Source organism: Danio aesculapii, chromosome 2 (assembly GCF_903798145.1).
Source record: "Danio aesculapii chromosome 2, fDanAes4.1, whole genome shotgun sequence".
Classification (NCBI taxonomy): domain Eukaryota; kingdom Metazoa; phylum Chordata; class Actinopteri; order Cypriniformes; family Danionidae; genus Danio; species Danio aesculapii.
In genome coordinates, this window is record NC_079436.1 from 42090277 (window position 1) to 42111649 (window position 21373).

Genomic DNA, 21373 nt, shown 5'->3' on the forward strand with positions numbered 1-21373 from the left:
TGCGCCTACTTGTGCGTGAAGTATAAGGTGAATAGCACATGTCTTTTGGACTGTGGGGGAAAACGGAGCACCCAGAGGAAACCCACGCGAACACTGGGACATACATGCAATCTCCACACAAAAACACCAACTGACCCAGCCGGGGCTCAAACCAGTGACCTTCTTGCTGTAAGGCGACAGTGCTACCCACTGCGCTGCCCCACACACATACACTACGGCCAATTAAGTTCATCCAATTCACATCTTTCGACTGTGGGGGAAACTGGAGCACCCGGAAGAAACCCACACCAACACGGGGAGAAATGCCAACAGAAATGCCAAATGGCCCTGCCAAGACTCGAACCAGCGACCGTCTTGCTGTGAGGTGACAGTGCTAACCACTGAGCCACCGTGCCACATGCATGAAATCGTGTAAAGCATTTTTTTATTCAGCTAAACGAACACAAAATCACTGCACTTCAGTTGTATTCAATCAAAATCCTACAAAAATAACATTCGGAAGCACCCACAATCACAGTACACAATCAAAATCCTTTTATTTTATTGACACAAATCCTTTGTACAAGTTAAACAAAACAGTTAATAAAGAATTTCTCCAGGTTTGCCCTGATTAGACTAAACCTTCAAGTAACTTCAAATAAATAATCATACTGACGTGCCTTCTGTTCGCTAACAGAGCACGGTAACATAGGGAGGGGGAAAAAGAGAGGAGAGGAATATGAAACACTGTTTCCTCAGCAGTAGTTCAGCACTGGTGTGTGGAAATCCTGCAGTCTTCATGTGTCCATCAACACCACTAACACTGGCTCAACTTCAGAGCAAACACAACACCCTCCACAGGGGTGTGAGAGGATGTTTTCAAGAGTACATGATGTGGGTGAACATGAGATGACGTGTCTCCTATATACGTTTTGTGTGTGTGCGTGTCATTTATTGAGATGACCACCAAAATACAGTCGACACCGACAGAGGAAACTCTTCTGAATACTGATATGATCCACAAAAGTTATGAAGAGACGCAGAAAGCTGAACAGCCAACTGTCGCAAAAACACACCGTCATCTTAAGACTAGAAGTCTAAACATTTAACACACCACACGAGAGAAAAGAAATGAAACAAGGCGGAGCCTAAATGGTGACGTTTAAAGTTAGGAAGGAATCAATCCACACTGCTTGAGATGAATTGTACACAGTCTGGGTGTGTCCAATGTCATTTATGGGAGTGGCCTAAAGTTTAGGAGGGGCTAATGCAATTCAGGAGGAACCATCGTTGTGGGTGGAGCTTGGGAGATGTGCATATATTATTTAGGCGAATAGCTTTAAGTGTGTGTGTGTGTGGCTAATGCAATTCAGCAGGAGTCATTGTTGTGGGAGGAGTTTAAAGCCTGGGTGTGGTAAATATATGCCATTTAGGGGAGGGGCTAATGCAATTCAGGTAAAGAAAGTGCTGTGGGAGGAGTTTACAGCCTGGGTGTGGCCAGTATTTGTCATGTAAAGGAGTGGCTTGACATTTGAGAAGGGCTAACAGAATTCAGTAAGAGTCTGTTGTGCGAGGGGTTGACATAATGGGGTTGGTCAATAAATGTCATTTGGGGAGGGGCTTGAAGTGTGTGTGGGGCTAATGCAATTCAGGAGGAGACATTGTTGTGGGGGTGGAGCCTGGGTGATGTAAATATATTATTTAGGGGAGTAGCTTAAAGTGTGTGTGAGGCTTATGCAATTCAGGAGGAGTCACTCTTGTATGAAGTTTAAAGCCTGGGTGTGGAAAATATAGGTCATTTATAGGAGGGGCTGAAAGTTTTGGGAGGGGCTAATGCAATTCAAGAGGAGTTCACATACTGGGGTTGGTCAATAAATATGATCAAGGGGAGGGGCTTAAGATATAGGAGGGGCTAATATAATTCAGAAGAAGTCAGTGCTGTGGGAGGAGTTTGCAGATTGGGTGTGGTAAATAAATGCAATTTAGGGGAGGGGCTTAAGGTGTAGAAGGGGCTGATATAATTTAGAAGGAATCAGTGGTGTGGGAGAAGTTTGCAGACTGGGTGTGGTGAATAAATATGATTTAGGGTAGGGACTTGATGTGTAGGAGGGGCTAATATGGTTCAAGAGGAGTTCAACAGGCCAGTATATGTTATTTAGGGGCAGGGCTTAAAGTTTGGGAGGGGCTAAAGTAATTCAGAAGGAATCAGTGCTGTGGGAGTTGTTTCCAGACTGGGTGTGGTGAATAAATATGATTTAGGGGAGGGGCTTGACGTGTAGAAGGGGCTAAAATAATTCAGAAGAAGTCAGTGCTGTGGGAGGAGTTTGCAGACTGGTTGTGGCCAGTATATGTAATTTAGGGCAAGGGCTTAAAGTTTGGGAGGGGCTAAAGCAATTCAGAAGAAGTAAGTTCTGTGATTTAGGGGAGGGGCTTGATGTGTAGGAGGGGCTAATATGGTTCAGGAGGAGTCAGTGCTGTGAGAGGAGCCTGCAGACTGGTTGTGGCCAGTATATGTAATTTAGGGAAAGTGCTTAAGTTTTGGGAGGGGCTAAAATAATTTAGAGGGGATCAGTGCTGTGGGAGGAGCTTGCAGGATGGTTTTGGCCACTCTATGTAATAAAGGGGAAGGGCTTAAAGCTTGGGAGGAGCTAAAGTAATTCAGAAGGAGTAAGTGCTGTGGGAGGAGCTTGCAGACAGGGTGTGGTGAATAAATGTAATTTAGGGGAGGGGCTTAGTGTAGGAGGAGCTAATATAATTCACAAGGGGTCAGTGCTGTGGGAGGAGTTTGCATAGTAACATTTGCAGTCTCTTTCCCTTCACTGTTGACATGTTGAATGGTTGAATGGATGAGGTAAATGTACATGAATCTGCTGTACAGGAGAAGCAGAAAAGTATATGAACAATAACACTATAGGTAACTATATGTAGTGGCTATGGTAAATATATTCTAGTGTGTGTGTGTGTGTGTGTGTTTATTTGTGTGAGGATAATCAGAGGTATTCGTCCTGCTGAGGTATTGTGTAAAAAAAAAAGAGAGAAGTTTTATTACTAATCAGTGCTTCGCAAACATCCTGCGATAATGTGTCTGAATCGTGTGTGTTTTAAAAAAAGGCACCGGCATTGGCTTTAAGCGGTGTGGTCTGTTTACATAATAATCGTCCCTCATAATTGTACAACGTTGGCATGCATGTGTATGAGCGTATGAGAGTGTGTGTGGCTCCAAACCATCACACGGCCACTTTCTCCAGAGAGCGTATGGGCGGAGTTATTGCTTTCAGGCCATTGCCAGGGCAGCTGTTGCCACGGCTCAGAGCGTGTCCTGTGGGCCCGGCAGTGTGGGAGTGTTCGAGCGGCCGTGGCAGGAAGACGGGACAGGAGCGGGTGCGAGCGTGACCTTTGTGGCCTCCCGCGTGGCAGATGAGGTGGCTCACTGTGTCCAGCGGGGAAAGCGTGTGCTGGTGAGTGTGTGTGTGCGTCTGCTCTTCGCGACGCTTCAGCGAATACCAGGTGAGGAAGATGAACAGGAAGCCCAGGAACTTCAAGCTCGCCGCTAGTCCGAAGTAGACGAAGCGGAGGGAAGTGACATCATACTCCCAGCAGGACCCATGGAAACCACAGTCCTGCTGCCACAGCATACAGGTGGTGTCAATCACAGCTCCAAAATAGATAGGAGTGGGGATGTAGGCTGCAGAGACAAAGAAGAGGGAATTTATCAGTCCATATAAGCTGCAAACAGTCTGCCTATTCAAGCATTTGAGAGTGCAAGTTCACAGGCTGACTAAGTAATGCTTAAATTATTATGCATTTCCTTTTCATTTGAGGTACATTATAAAGGTACTAAGTAATAAAATTTGGAAATGTGAATGTGATCAGTAAACAATATATTTGCCAGTGTTCTGTAAATTTGTGCAAGAATACTGGGCAGCCCAAAGCATAACTCTTAATGGTAATTGAATGCTCTTATTTGTCTATCTATCCAGTTAAAGTAGTCACTGTTTGCCACTGGAGTAAACTAAACTTAAATAAAAAAAACATTTACAGGCTATTTATTAATTTACATTAATTTATAGAAAAAATAAAATAAAATACCACAACCAAAAAATAAAATAAAAATTAAATTCAAAAAACAAAAGAATTAAATAAAACAAGAAAACAAAATAAAACAAACAAAAATAAATACAAATAAAAAAATAAAATAAAACAAAACATTTATTTTTATTAATTATACATTTATTCACGGAAACAAATAAAATAAAAATACATTAAAAACAAAAATTATAATAAAAAACAAAAAAAATAACAAAAAAACTAAACTAATTCAAGGTTTCTGCAGATATCATAATGTCAAATTTAAGACATTTTAAGAGCTTTTTAAGACTATTAAGTATTAAATTTAAGACCTATATCACAATATCAAAAACACGCATACACATAAAGAGAAAATGCAAAATCACAAAAATTAGTGTTAAAATAAATGTATTCAAATTGAACAGTACTAAAGACAGGTTAGATGCACCATTGAACTACAGAAAAAACAAACACACATCTGAGGTGCTCCACATCGTGCACCTCATGAAACAGACGAGGCAATTATATTTGACACGTTCGCCATTGAGATATTCTTTTTATTTTGGATTTAATATAAAAATATTAAATGCAAAATAAAACAAAAGAATTAAATAAAACCAGAAAACTAAAAAATAAAACATTTGTATTTATACCTTTCTTCGTGGAAATAATTTTTTTTTTTTAAATAAAAAACACAGTTAAATAATATAAAAAAACTAAAAAGTAAATAAAAAAAATAACTAAATAAAACAAAACAAACATTTACAGGTAATTTATTAATTTATATATTAATTTACAGAAATAAACTTAATTTTCATCAAAAATCATTTTACCTAAGGAGATTTTACCAAAATCACATTGCAAACAAGCACTGTCCATGATCAAAAAATAGAAGTAATGGGGCACCAGAACCAGTAAACTGACTACAGCAAACATTAATTTGCCTGATTCATCTAAACACTCTCCTCCCATAACTGTAATTTCTGAAAGCGAATCTCCTACTAATGCATACGAGTTAAGTACAGCTGCAAAAACAAATGACGTTTCATTATAAAAAGGGAGTTTTTTTTTAGTAAATCTGGCCAATGGCATTCAGGAAAAGTTATGCGCAAACAAAAATCTCTTTGACATAAAGCTCAGTCTGCATATTTCATATATTGCACAACCTTAGTGGACAGACCAAGAAGAATTAAATAAAATCTACCCAATCCTACCAAGAGTCCTGAGAAGAACGAACTGCATTCCCAAAGCAAATGGCCTGTCCTCTTCATCCACTGACCTGAGCCGGAAATAAAAGAGACAGCTGAGTGAAAATAAAGTCACAATGATGATAATAATGTGTATTTAATAAGGAGGAGGCGCAGAGAGCAGACCTGAGCGTAACGATGATGACGGAGGGCTGCGCACAAGCTGTGATGAGCGTGACAATAAAGAGAAAGATGAGGAAGGTAATGAGGGTCCCGCAGGTGCGCTCACACTTTCCCGCCAGAGCGAAGCCGTTCTCGTTCAGGTACGTCTTGACGATCACCAGCTGCAGCTCGTGGTTTCCTCCTGACGGTGTGATCACCTGACGACTCTGAACGCATGCGCAGTCCGAATAGTTTCTGATCTGACAGGGAGAAAACACAGGAGAAAACATCAATAATGTTGTATAATACATTGTAAAAGAAATAATAATAATAATAATAATAATAATAGATCTTTAGCTGAAATAATTGTGTGCAATATCACTTTAATTATAAGGCAACCATGAAAACTGTCAGTTTAGGAAACAATTGGATCCCTTTATACACAGAGTCAAGCCAGAAATTATTCAACCCCCTGGCAAATTCTGACTTAAAGTTACTTTTATTCAACCAGCAGGTTTTTTTTGTTGGCCGGAAATGACACCGGCTTCTCCAAAAGATAATAAGATGATGTGGAATTTTGTGAACATTGTGGAAGAAATATTTCGCAGCTTTCATTTGCATTTCAACAAAACTTTAAGTCAGAATTTGCCAGGGGTGTGAATATTATCAGGCTTGACTGTATATACACACTCCTGTGCTGTCATTACTTGTCCACTGAAAAAGTAAAGTAAAAGATTACCTTTCATTTTTAGGTAAAATACAGTTACTTGTAATGTACTTGCCTTTAATACTGTAAATCAATTCTGTAGTTCTGTATAAATCAATTCAGAGAAACAGAGTAATTGTATTGTTTTTGCTATTCAAATATATGTTTTACTGGATAGTTCTAATTTTCAACTAAAGGTGGACTAGGGCTGCAACGAATCGTTTAAATTGATAAAAATCGATTACTAAAAGTATTGGCAACGAATTTCGTAATCGATTCGTTGTGTCGCGCGAGACGGAGACGTTTGATTAAAAAAACAAAACAAAAAAAAAACACTTCAGTTGAGCGCAGAGTGAACACGGTCTCTCTCTCTTATAGACAGGGATGAGAAGGAAGGGAGCAACAGCTGGGTAAATCTTTAGAATCATACTTTTGTTCCGTTTTGAAGTGAGGACGTAAAGTCCCTGGTGCTGATGTTTTTCTCATTATCCAGCTTGACAAGCATAAAAAGTTAGCGTTGGCTCATTTACTTTTAGAGCGGCAACTGCAAAAATCATATTGAGCTTTGGTGCTGTGTCTGGCGCTGAGGCAGAGAGAGCTTGCGCAGAGCTCTCAGTAAGAGACCGTCAGAAAAGTGCTTTTTTATTTTATTTTTTTCTATAACAAACCCAACTTAACCCGTAAGACGTGTCATTTTATCACAATTATGCAGCGTTTTAACCGCCTAATGCTTAATTTATGTTTTAGACATGTAAATACACACAAGGACTAGTAAATCAAAACATTTTGAAGAGTTTGTAAAACACACAAGAGTCTAACAATCCATTCAAATATCATTTGCTGATGTGTTTTATTCATATCAGATACACATTACACATAGTTAAAGTAACTATAAAGTTGAATTTACTCTTCTCTAAGTTCACCAGCCACTTACTTGCATGTATTTGGGGAGTAACTGGTGAATTTACGTGCTGAATCCTGCGTGTTCTACTTTTTATGAATGAGGCATGCGCACGGCCGCAAGTAAACATGGCGACGACCATCTCACGTATAGATCATGATCACTTACACACTTTTGTGAACTGGTAAAACTTCTGTTTGAGATTATATCTCATTAAGAGTATTTTTCTTACCCAATTCGCAAATAATTTAACTTGTTTTAAGCAAACAATCACTTAATTTTTAGGTGGTTTTATTCAGAAAACAAGACATAATTTATGCTATTTCATGTGTCTAGTATGAACCTTGATTTAAAAATATTTAGGTATTTAGATTGAAAACCGAACAAAACCACTTAGTTTTTTATTTTATTATAATTATTATTAGTAGTAGTATAACAGCTCTTTTTTGAATAAACGGTTGGAAATGAATGCTTTTCTTTTTTGTACCCGATTCATCAAAAAAAAAAAAAAAAAATCGACAGATTAATCGATTATTAAAATAATCGTTAGTTGCAGCCTTAGTGGCTACATTTATCAATACAACAGCACATGCTTCCAAAACAGTCAGTTGAGTTAGAAATGATGTACGAAATATAAAGTTGATTAATGTTTCATGCTTTGATAATGTGCTGGATAAGTTGGCGGTTCATTCAGCTATGGCGACCACAGAATAATAAAGAGCCGAAAAGAAAATGAACGAATGAATGTTTTGAAGAATGTAATGTTTAACATTTCTCTTTTTTTGCAGAGTAATTTGGTTTGTTTACTAAAGAATGTTATACTTGTTATTTGTTAAATAGAGGTAAAAGGACTTGTTTGACTCTTTGACTCTGGAAATTAAAAGAATTTAAAAAGTTTAATGTCTATCGTCTATCTGTGGAGATTTATTTGAAATAGTATTGGGTCAAGTGACTAAATTCCTTAAGTTTCAAATTAATTTTCAGGCATAGCAACTAGAAAAGTAATCTAAACATAATTTTAACTATTTCATTAGTAATTAATTACTTTTTTTTCCCAAGTAACTTCCCAACATGCACACATACATGAGCAAAACAACAACTTTACTCATCAAATGGTAAACAGGCAACATCAAATGTTAAGACTTTTTAATTATACCTTGGATTTGTTATTTTTTACTATATTTTTGTCCAGAAAATAAGTCCATATTGCATTTCTGATGAGATGTTTTACAGATTTTATCATTTAAGCAAGAAAAAAAGCTATTGGGAGACCCAATTTAAAATGTCAAAGTTTAAAAGCATTAGAAACAAGAATTTTAAAGATTTATTTTTTGGCCATTTTGCCTTTATTAGATAGGATAGCATTTTTTAGGACAGGAAGCGAAGTTGGAGAGAGAGAGGGGGGTAGGGTAGGGAAATGTCCTTGAGCCGGGATTCGAACTCGCGACGCCCTGACGTGCTACTGCACCATATGTCGACGCGCTAACCACTAGGCTATTGCGCCGACAGAAACAAGAATTTTATTTCTTTATTTAACAAATTATTTAAAACTCACAATGTACTATACATTAAAAAAAAATTCAAGTATAAAACAAACTGAAGTTTTAGTGATTCACTATAAATAATATTGAATATAAATGTTGAACCTAAACAATTGTATTTAAAGTGTGTGAAATGTGCTGTACAAATACTCTAATTTTTTGACAGATGTGAAAGGACTCACTCCTGAGGTGTGGTTGGCGATGTTGCTGCATCCAGCCAGACAGGGGTTGAAGTACGTGATGCCGTCAGAGCCGCAGACGGGTGCGTATTCATGAATCTTACAGCCACAGTTCACATTACAGCTTCCAGTCAGGTTCCGGTGAGACAGAGTCAGGGTGGGCCTGCAATACACACACCAAAGATTATGAATGTTTTCATCCCTAAAATGAAAGTTTACAAGCTTTATAAAAATGCATTTATTTGATCTCACAAAATAATATATAAAAAAACTTCCAATTTGACAGGTAAGAAAACAGAAAAAGACATTTTAAAAATAAGTTTTAAAGCAAACAGAAACTATAATGGCATAACAAATACTTTCAATTTATCAGGATATGGAACAGACAAATATAAAAAATTTCTGAATTAAAAAATAAGTATAAAGAAAAATGAACCATAAATGTCATTTTCTATAAGCAACAACTATTATAAATGTTTAACCTAAACAATTGTATTTAATGCGAAACATTAAGACCAGCGGTGCCCAAAGTTTTTCTTATAACGTGCCAAAAACAAACCTTGATTGCGGGCTGTGGGCCCAACATATATACACCAAATCGTATTATATTAAATTTGCCATGCGTAATTTCCTAATTTATTTGCTAATATTTAAAAACAACTAGAAAATGTAGAAAACCAGTCCCATTTAAAAACAATCCCATTTATAACACAATGGAGGTCAATATTGAATACAGTCGAGCTGCTCCTGCATTTGCTTTGATTTGATCGCTGATGTCTCGTGCATTGTCCTCTATGGTCAAGGGACAGTATTTACATTCTAAAAGTCTGATTTATTTACAATACTTAATTAAAACATGGCAACACAGTGGCGCAGTAGGTAGTGCTGTTGCCTCACAGCAAGAAGGTCGCTGGATCAAGCCTCGGCTGGGTCAGTTGGCGTTTCTGTGTGGAGTTTGCATGTTCTCCCTGCAGTCGCGTGGGTTTCCTCCGGGTGCTCTGGTTTCCCCCACAGTCCAAAGACATGCAGTACAGGTGAATTGGGAAAGCTAAATTGTCCGTAGTGTATGAGTGTGAGTGAGTGTGTACGGATGTTTCCCAGAGATGGGTTGCGGCTGGAAGGGCATCCACTGTGTAAAACATGTGCTGTATAAATTGGCGGTTCATTCTGCTGTGGATTAATAAAGGAACCAAGCCGAAAAGAAAATGAATGAATGAATAATTGAAACATTTGATTTCAGTTGGCGTTTTTGTTGCTCAGCAATAAAACAAACAAACAAAAGGTTACGTTAAATTCGAAATCACAATCTCTGTCAAAGGTATTCGCTCAAACCATCTTCCCATCCCTTCTCCCTCTCTTTTCAGATGGGACGGTGGGCAAAATCAAAGGTTATCATGGGCCAACTTGGGCCACGGACCCTACTTTGGGCATCTCTGATTTAGGCCATATTAACACCATATTTAGCCCATATTAACACATGGATTTAACAACATACAATTTTTAAATTTAATTTGGTGTAAATTAAACCGCATTAAATAACTAATTTACTTGGGAATGTAATTATACACACATAACATACAGTGCTCAGCATATATGAGCACACCCCTCACAAATCTCTCTTTTAACTTCATATTTTTAATAGGAAGCTATAAATTATATTTGTGCATATACAATAGTTTAGTCAGTACTGAAGCCAAATCTGGAGTTATCTAACAAAATAACTTACGATAAGGGTCCAAAAACTAGTACACCCAAATGTATATGTTATAGAAAAATATTAAATACGAATTTTAAAGAGGAAAAACCAAGAGAAGCAAAAAAATGTGAAAAATTTAGTTGAAATTTTGTAGGTTGTCATTTATTTTTGCAATATTTTGCTTGAATTTAATTGTATTATGCTTCATTTTCTAAATATGTTTGTTGACTAAAATATTATTTTAATAAATATATCTGTTTAATAAATCTGTTTTGTTCAAATGCACCAAAATTCATTGCCTATATTCACTGAGAAATGCATACAAATATTAATTTTCAAAATGGGGTGTACTCAATTATGCTGAGCACTGTCCACACATAAACATATTTTCTCCAATACCCAGTGGTGTAAGGGATGTTGATTCCACCGAGGTTGATGCTTTCGCAGCCGACGATAAAAAGAGTGGAAAAGCAGAGCAAAGACACGCCGCTGCAGATCATGGCCAACTTCGCAGCTTCTCTTGCGCCCAGTTTGAGTTTTTTAATAATGTAACCACCTAAAAATATGCCAACACCTGCACTGGGTACGATGATCAGACCTGCACATGCAAACACACAATTAGGTGAATATTATGATCGGGTCAGTGCACGTTTATGACTCTGTGTGTGTCTGTTGTACCTGTGTAAATGCTGGCACTGGATGCTGGAACACCAAACTGAGATTCAATAAATTTGGGAATGAAAGTGATGAAGGCTGTGACGATGGCACATTCTGCTGTATACGACAAACTGACGAACAGAAACGTCACGTTGCTCAATATGCGCACGGCTGCTTTTGGCAAATCTGCAGAAAAACAGACAGATTCAGAATTATTTTGATCTGAATGTATCATTCAAAAATGTGCTCATTTATAAATACATTTATTATGCATCATATTGATTTATCAGGCCTTTTGGTAACTTTTTTGCTCAAAACTATTTTAATTTATTTACAAAAAAAGTTTGCCCATAACATTTTGATAAAATAGAACATTTCAGGTGGGTTATCCCGGTTTATTTTTTACACTAAACATTTTACAGTCTTTTTTCTTATTTCACTTTGTGAGAGGTATAATAGCAGTTTCAGTCAATTGTTCAAGCATAAACAGACCTTACACCTCGCATATGAGAGGTGATTATATATTCTTTTGCTCTTTAGGACTCTCATATCTATCATTTTGTTTTCACAAATGTACAAAAAGTACAGAAGCAAGGCATGTCAAGGTGCTTTAATCATTTAGTGAGGAAAATGAAATTTAGAAGAAATTTGGGGTGGGATGAGATGTCATTTTTTGTGACTTAACATGCTTAGTGTAATACTTTTACTTTGTGAGCGCAAAACTTGAACCCACATACCCCTCAGTAAATGAGTAGTTGCGCCTCTGTCTGCCAGTGAGAGTGGTTGAGCTTAAACACATCAATTGAAAAGCAAACGAGAAGCGTCTTAAAGGGGGCGGGGCATGGCAGATACTAGAGAGCATTTGATTGGTCAGAAGATTTGATAAGAAACTGAAGTATGAGGTGACGTGAATAAAACCACTGATCCATTTAGGCGGACAAACTACAAGCTTTACATGTTTATATCAGATTTATATCTCTTAATCCCAAATTTTGTCACTGTTTTGGAGCACGCTAGCTTATAGATCTCTTAAAAACTAACAATACTGATACTAACATCTAAAAAGCTTTATACATAAGGTTTTTACCTTTGATATTTTTGCCGAAACCCATAGAGGACGAGACCGCTTGGCTCTTCTCCTTCATCATCTCATCGTCGCTGGAGACATCGCCTGCACCCTTCTTTACACCTCTCTTACTTTTCTTTTGGCGCGGCGGCAGTTTTTTAGGGAAGGAGAACATGGGAAAGATGACCAGCAGCATTGCCACGGCACACAGCAGAAAGCCGCTCCACCTGAGAAAGACAAACATCTTCAAACATGGCTGTAGGGTACTGATAAAGAGCAAACGAGAAATGAGTTTCCTCACCAGTTTCCTACGAAGCGCGGGTCACCCTGGTCAATATTGACAACAGTACCGGGATCGACGTAGAATCCGATCAGAATGCCACCCAGAAGATACCCAGCGGCAGGTCCGAGAGCCCCCATTACATACATAATGGCTAAACACACACACAAAAAGACAATCATTAACTTCCTTAAGCTGAACAAGCTACTTTGCTTGATATATCAATCAGTGGAAAGCCATTACAGACTTTGGTCACACTTTAAAGTAAGGTTCTATTGAGTAATGTCAGGGCTGCACGGTGGCTCAGTGGGTAGCATGATCGCCTCACAGCAAGAAGGTCACTGGTTCGAGCCTTGACTGGGTCAGTTGGCGTTTCTGTGTGGAGTTTGCAAGTTCTCCCCGTCTTGGCGTGGATTTCCTTCGGGTGCTCCGGTTTCCCCCGCAGTCCAAAGACATGCATTGTCTGTGGTGTATGTGTGTAAATGAGTGTATGGATTTTTCCCAGTTATGGGTTGCAGCTGGAAGGGCATCCGTAAAACATATGCTGGATATGTTGGCGGTTCATACCACTGTGGCAACCACAAATTAAAAATGGGACTGAGCCGAAAAGAAAATGATATGTGATTGTTGAGATTATTGCCATGCCCATATGGCTAATTAAAATAATATGAAGTTTTCAGATTAATATTGGCCACACACAGTGGCGGTTCTAGTTTAAATGGCACCCTGGGCGAACCACCCCATATGGATGCCCTTCCAGCTGCAACCTACCGCCCGATATTATTATTAATATACAATTATTATTCTAAATAAATAAATAACAGAAATCAATCCTAAATGTAACTGGAAAACAATGTAAAGAAAGACACAGAGTGATATGCAAAGATCCCTTAGGAACTCTTTTGCATGAATATTAATGACAATTCTATAGAATACAAAAAATACAATGTTTGATGGAATTATCTGTTGTCTTTGACCCGACTCATGGCCAAGGAAGTCTTACCTCCCAGACTCAATATCCCTCCTTTCTGCTTCATAGTCATGCTTATTCAAAATAAGATCATCATCATGTAAACCTTAGTTTTGTCGACTTGCAAAACTCGCTGCGTGCCGAAATGAGTTATTCTGGTTTCACAGCACATAGACGTGTGTATTTTATCGGCCTGCATTTATACAACCGGGATTCACACCAGGAGCAGAGCAGCGCATGAGGCGCGCGGGAATGGTTTTCTGCGCGCATGCATCAGTTTGATTTCACCAGCGTTGTTCCGGATGCACATAGAGAGTAGCAAGCTTGCGCATGAAAAATACGATAAATGTAAATGGCCCCTAACGTCTTTATTCTGGGATTAACACTCTGAATCAATAGACTTGCATAAAGTAAATGGCATCTCGAACCTTTCCTCTGGCTTGTTTTTTTATTTCTCCCTGTCACCGTATTGTTCCATATTGTTCATGTCTAAATCCGCCACAGGGTCCGCCACATATTATACATTTTGGGTACAAAGAATGTAAATCTCCAAAAGCACTTTTCACTGGAACTAGAAAATAAAGAAGTCACTGCTAAACTTTTAAAGTCTTTGACTCAACATCCGGATCAGTTCACATCAGATCAGGTCAGATAAGCTTCCTGTTGCACTTCGGTTTCACTGGTGTTGCTTTAAACTAAAGATTTGTTTACAATTTGCAGGTTTGGTTTGATTATAATGAATTCAACACACACAATAAAAGCATCAAACCATTTCAAAAACACTCTGTGATTGATGTCACATGATGTGACCATTAAAAAAATGAATGCTCAAGCATACCTGATTTTTCACATAAAAAACTCAATATGGTGCATTTTAGAGCTCAATACAGGCATCTCCTTACAGTAAATCTCCATTTGTGTGTGTGATGGAGAAATTCATAGCCACTGTTGTGAATCCGTGACACATTTTTTAAGCTCTTCACTGAGGCTTGTCACAATAATCAATATAGCGACTTATCGTGCAATATTTGTACAAGACCTGAATAATTTTTGATGTTGCAATATATATTTACAAATTCACAAATAACTTTAAAGCCGTTTTAGGACATTTACATTTTACCTAACCGATGTCAAAGTTAATAATCGGCCATTCAATTAATAGGACATTTACATCATTTTTAACATCAATTACAGAATCTAAATAACATTAAGAATGAAAAGCATTAGTCTCTTGAAAGTGTTTATGCCCATTTGCATAATTATGGTGTTTTATAATCATTCTATAATTAGTGGCTTAAAATGATTTAGAAATGACAATACTGCTGCTTATCGCAACAATTTTTGTGAATATATCACACAATAAACTTTTATTGTGACAGGCTCTCTTCACGAGTCCTCAATTCATAAAAATAACACAACATGTACGTACATGCAATAAAATACAGATTAGACATCTTAAAAGCCAATTTTCGGTATTGTATCTACCCCAGCTCTTCCAGTGAGAGTGGTTGAGCATAAGTACATCAAATGCATAGCAAATGAGAAGGATCTTGAAGGAGGTGGGGCATGTCAGATACTAGAGTATTTGATGAGAAACTGAAGTATGAGATAATGTGACAAAAAAAAAATCCTTGCTCCATTAAGGTGGAAGTGACAAACTGCAAGCTCTAGATGGTTATATCTAGTTTATTTCTTCTAAATGCGAATTACGTCACTGTTTGGTAACACACAATATTATAGACATCCTCAAAACTAACATCTAAAAAACTCTTTCGTCGGCGCCAGTAGCCTAGTGGTTAAGTGCGCCGACATATAGCACCATAGTGCTCGCGGTGACCCGAGTTCGATTCCCGGCAAGAGGTCCTTTGCCGACCCTTCCCCTCTCTCTGCTCCTAATACTTTCCTCTCTGTAACCTCCACTATCCTATCCAAATTAAAGGTGAAAAACCCCTAAAAAAAACAAACAAACTTTCTTTCAGTTTCACGGGACCTTTAAGTTCTCATCATGATCAAAAAGTGAGTGTAGACATTTCCTTATATTAGGAGACTGAATTCATGAGTTGTCTATCTAGTAGAATCCTGAAAAGTGTTATGGAGATCAGTATAGTCTATATGTGGCCTGTTCAAAAGAAAGTCATCAACCCAAATAACACCTGTTCCATCTGACAATCCAACCACATCAGACCACAGGGTTTCTGCAGGTTAAATTTAAGAGTTTTTAAGACCACTATGAATAACATTTTAAACTCATACAGGGCTAAACACTAATGAGTTTTTCGAATGGCCCAGATCAAAAATATTTGTATTTGTCCTATCAAAAATGAATTATAATTTAATACATTTAATATTACAAGAATAATTTACATTTAATAATACAATAATATTTTAATGATAAAAATGTAATATTTAAGACATTTCTTAGCAAAATATTTTAAATATTGTGTCAAAACAAGCAAGCTCTAGTAAACATGCACTTTTTTTTCAACAAACTTTCTTCAAAATAATAAAAAAAGACAAATATTTTAAAAATATATAATTATATTATATATATTATAATAAACTAAATGTATGCACAACAGTCTGTCCAGGTCAGTGTCCTCAACAGTAAATACATGGGGAACCTTTAAACAAATATTATAATAAGGAAAATAATTAAACCATTATGGTAAATACAGTTAAAAAATACATTTTTAAATAAAAAGTTTTATTGAGATGAATTGTTGGTGATTGTATGGGTGTTGGCCACATTGGGTAGCTATAGATAGAAAAAGAAAAATTAAGACCTGATTTAAAAAACCTTTAAGACCTACAAAACAATATTTCAGTAAATTTAAGAATTTTTAAGGCCTAAAAATTCAGTTTTTGAGATTTAAGACATTTTAGGACCTCGCGGATACCCTGGTCCAGCACAGCACTTATTTAAAATGAGCTGAAACAACACAATTCTTGAGGGTTTTTTAATTGTTTTATGCTCAATCCACTTAAATTTGTTTAGCTAACTTAATTTGTGTTGGGACAACATGAATGAATTGTGTGGAAACCAGTGTGACTCACCCAGATACAGGGAAGCGTTCTCCTTCTTCACGTTGTCGTCCAGGTAAGTTGGTCCAAGCGTGTAAATAGGAGTGGATCCCATTCCCACGAGGATCTGAGCGCAGATGAACAGCGCCACATACAGGGCGTGCTCGCTCTCCTCCTGCTCCCGCTGGCATCTGGACAGTGTTGGCTTGTCCTGCCCGCTGGCGTTGGCACTGGCACCGGCACAGAGCCCTTCTCCTCCTACTGTGCTGTTGAGCTCCTCCAGCTGATATGGCGGGGAGATGAAGTGAGGTAGGGAGAAGAGGGCGGCGCCCACTGCTATGAACACACCCCCTACAGCCAGCCAGCGAGGCCTCTGACCCCGCCCACCGAAATAGCTGATGAAGACCACGACGAGGAGGCTGCCGATGTCAAAACAGCTGACCAGTAGACCCGACTCTGAGCTCCGCAGGCTGTAGCGCTTCTCTGGAAAACACAAGAAATATGGAAAGATTAGATACTGGAGTTAAAAAAGTGATGAGACTGAGAAGAGATTAAGATGAGACAGTGATGATCAGGGGAAGATTTTTATGTTTGACACATGATTTCCAGCGACAAGCAATTTGGTTGTCAGCATCAACACCGATGCACTATGACAGAAACATGTAAATAGCATCCACTGCACTCCCAATGAAATGGTAAAAGCTTTTCATCTACTTATTACCATTAAACCTCTTCAACATTATTAATTTAGTACTGAGTGACTGGTGTTGTTGGTTTGTCATAGGGATGCTCATTTCGGTTAATTTTGCCAACCGACAACTGCCGTTCGTTAAACGAATATTAACCGTTATCTGGCCAGATTAATATTAAATTATAATTTAAGTAAAAATATTAATTGAATTAAATTAATAATTAATTAAATAATAAATAATAATAAATAATTAAATTAATAATTATTATTTAAATATTTTGTGTCTGACACATTAAATATTGCAATTTAAAATACTGATTTATTTAAATATGAGGACATATTAACAACAGAGCATCTTCACGCACCTGCAGTGTTTCCAACAGCATTGAAAAAAAGAATGAACTAAACAAAAACAATAAAATAAATAGAGCTGCCCTAGTCATTTTTTACTTAAATGACAAATCTAGATTACAAAACGAAACCACTGATTGAATCCTTTTTAAGAACTGGCATAGGCTGTGTTTTTCCACATCATATGTTTTTTTCTTCTGTCAAATAAAAATATCAAGCTACCTCAAATCGATCGCTCCACGAAAAATATGCATTTAATTAATGCTCCGCTGTAAATCTTATATCATAAACCTCTGTCAACATTTTTAATAAAAGTCATCATTTTAAAGATTATGTCTTGGGTGTCTGGTTTTACCTCAGAGCTTGTGTGCTTTCATTTCCTCTCCTCTCTCACTCATGGTTCATGTGTGATGAAAGACAATGGCAAAGTATAGTCTGCAACAATTTTGTTGTTTACATATGATATTGCATTAATTTATATACATATTTTATAAGCTATAAAATGAAAGCCTCAGTTTGGTGCCGAGTTATCATTATGCATACATGAAGAAAATCTTTGGATTTGTTTGAGCCGTAGATTATGTAGACTATTTTAAACATGGATATTTTATAAGAACTATTAATAACTGTAATTTGGTCTGTTGGCTGTACGCTAAATAATCACAGCTATAGCCTATTGGTTGTGCTTATGAGCGGTGCCGGAGCACGCTCTGATGAAGAGAAAATCCTGAAGCTCTGACTTGTGGCCGGCTTGTTTCTAAAGCAGAGCACATTTCAGAAAGTTGAATACCCTTGAATTTTTTTATAACTCATTAGGTTATATTAAGTGGCCATAAGCGTGGCCACTTGAGTGACAGCTAGGTCTTGCTGGATGCCATCACTTCACCTCAGCTGATTCCAGCTGAGCCTCCATTTCCCAGGTGATTGAAATTAAATACTTATATACCATCTTTATGAATGTATTTGTTTTATTTAAGATTGATTAGCTGTAGGCTGTAGAACAGTCATCATTATTGTATAAGGATGGTTTGTTCTGTAGATTATTGAATAAAACTATATCTTTAACGGGCTAATCATTTTGACCTTAAAATGGCTTTTAAAAAATTCAAAACTGCTTTTATTATAGCCGAAATAAAACAAACAAAACTTTCTCCAGAAGAAAAAGTATTAGATATACTGTGAAAAGTTCTTTGCTTTGTTAAACATCATTTGGGAAATATTTAAAAAAAGAAAAAAAAATTAAAAGGGGGGCTAATAATTCTGACTAAATATACAATTGTTAATAGTTTGGGGACCTTTTATGTTGTTTTTAAAATGTGGTGGATTTGGAAATGTTTTACTAGAAGATTAGTTACAGAGGTGATACTGTATTCTGGTGTAAAATACTGAGAAGCCTTTTGTTTTGTTTGTTTGTTCATTTGTTTGCTTGTTGGTTTATGTTATATCAGACACATGGAAATGTGTATGAACATGTTAAAATATAATAAAAAGGATTTGGAAAAAAAACCTTGTCTAACTTAAAAAATAGCTGAAACCTGACAATCATGAAATTATGATAACTAATGAAAATAAGTTAAAGTAACATAAAAACATTTGTTGTCATGAATTTTTGTCTTATTTTTTGCAGTCTACAGAGAGACAAATATATGGAAAGCAATGAGAATTGTGATGAGAAAAAACAGAAAGACGATTGAGATAAAACAAAGGCTGGATTGAGGTGAAAAAGAGACGAGAGAGAAAACAGAGGGATGAGAAAAGACAACATGAGTGTTACTGAGCACTTAAATGTTACTGAGAATAAAATGTAAACGACATGCAGATTAAGGCGTTTAAAGTGTTTTGAGAGGAGAGCATTATGAGATGATGCTGAGAAAGATGACAGACACAGACATCTTGACGAGAATTCTGACAGTTGTCAGGTGTGTTTGTTTACCTATGGTGGTGATGACACTGCTGAGATACCCGGACACCATCAGAGACTGGATGAAGGTGAGGTAACACATGCAGAATAAGAAGCAGCGCGAGTCCGCCAGGATCCTGTCCACATAGCGCCTCACTGGCACCCGCGGCAGCCGGAACCTCAAGACCCCCTCCGGCTCACGACACTCGGTCCTGACAGGGGAGCCGCACCGGGCCGAGCTGTGCGGGGCAGGCAGCAGAGTCTGATCCGCGTCTCGCTCTGGAGTCTGGCTCTCGCTGAGCACCGGGAGGCTTTTAGACTTCAAACCCTGAGTTGATTCTTCACACAAATACGGGAACGGTTTAACAGGCGCCAGTCCCCCTCCCCCCTCGTCCACACCGGCACCGGATGCCATCCTGACGGGCAGCGAGAGCTAAAACACAGACGCGCACGGGCACACCAACATAACAGACTACAAGATAAACCAGCCGCAGCTTATCTGACAGTCAGCTTCCCTTCTGAGGAAAACACGGGCCTGTAACACACTAACGCCCTCTGATAAGGGTCCGCACCGGCTCCGCGACCCGTTTATAAGCGTGACAGAGACACAAGCATTTAATCAAAACAACAACACCCCATCAGATACCCATGAACAGATATGACTAAATATCAGCAGGCTCTTTGTTTGTTCACAGCACCATTTTCGTTTTAATTCGACACATATTCACCAAAACAACACACCGAATCGACGGTCGACCTGCCGCCGGGGTCTCTGCGCCGATACCGCAGCGCTCGGCCGCTTTACACACGCGCATTCTGTCCCGTTATCGGTGCCAGATTAATAACAAACCCGATTAATTCCATCAGCGCCGTTAAACGGTAATCGACGCCTCCCTCTGTGTGCGCCACCGACACAGCATCAGATCCTCGCCGTGTGATCTAAATAATACCGCTGTCCTTGGACGGAAAGGGTAGAACGGACTGTCCGTTATTCACGGTATCGCTGTAAGCAGCATCGCCTCCAAGCGCACTCGGTCTGTACCGCAGCGGAGCAAGTAAATAAACCTCTACTTCCGGTTCACAATCTGGGGCTGCACGACCCCACTATGTATTTAACTCGATCGATTGCAAACAGTTTTGCTCAAAAACCAAACGTATTCTTAACAAATAGTTAAAATGCATTTAAATCACCATCTTATAATGCAAAATCACATTGAAACAAGTGTCAAAAACATCTTTCTTGATGACTATAACAATGCCCCCTACTGTCAAAAAACAAGAACATTTTAGAAAACAAGGCTTCAGTGAAAATAATATGTATTTTAATAACTTTGAATGTTATATGCTCACATTTTTAGAACTCATACATGAAATGCTTTAGACATAAAACATATTTTATAGCAAACAACTGGTATTGGAAGAACAGGTTTATAATAATCATGGACACTAATGAACGATTCTACTAGGTTAATAAATGATTAACCTTTATATTACATTTATTTACATGTTATTAGACAAATTAATTCATGAAATGTCTTGATCATTGATGACAGACATTGATGGCATAAACATTTTAATATTGCATCAGTATATATCTAAATACACATGCACAATAATGTTCATCTCTGGTGACTGGGCTGGCCATTCCTGGAGCACCTTGACCTTCTTTGCTTCAGGAACTCTCATGTGGAGGCTGAAGTATGAGGAGGAGCGCTATCCTGTTGAAGAATTTGCCCTCTCCCGTGGTTTATAATGTAATGGGCAGCACAAATGTCTTGATACCTCAGGCTGTTGATGTTGCCTTCCACTCTGCAGATCTCTTGCACGCCCCCATACTGTATATAACCCCAAACCATGATTTTTCCTTCCCCGAACTTGACTGATATCTGTCAGAATCTTGGGTCCATGAGGGCTCCAGTAGGTCTTCTGCAGTATTAGTGATGTTGGGATGCAGTTCAGCAGATGATTCATCTGAAAATTCTACCTTCTGCCACTTTTCCAAATTATCAACTAGAAGT

The 21373-nt window shown here is 37.9% G+C and overlaps 1 protein-coding gene across 1 annotated transcript; it reads right to left on the reverse strand.

Moving 5' to 3' along the window:
• Positions 1-524: 524 nt before the first annotated feature.
• slco5a1a (solute carrier organic anion transporter family member 5A1a) lies at positions 525-20410 on the reverse strand. The gene is made up of 10 exons (XM_056479787.1): positions 19389-20410; positions 16447-16896; positions 12444-12576; positions 12164-12369; positions 11098-11262; positions 10819-11017; positions 8727-8886; positions 5421-5656; positions 5262-5326; positions 525-3664 (listed from the first exon to the last, which is right to left on the reverse strand). Exons 1-10 carry the CDS (start codon positions 19768-19770, stop codon positions 3207-3209), a joined length of 2454 nt encoding a protein of 817 aa, XP_056335762.1. The 5' UTR covers positions 19771-20410; the 3' UTR covers positions 525-3206.
• Positions 20411-21373: the final 963 nt, after the last annotated feature.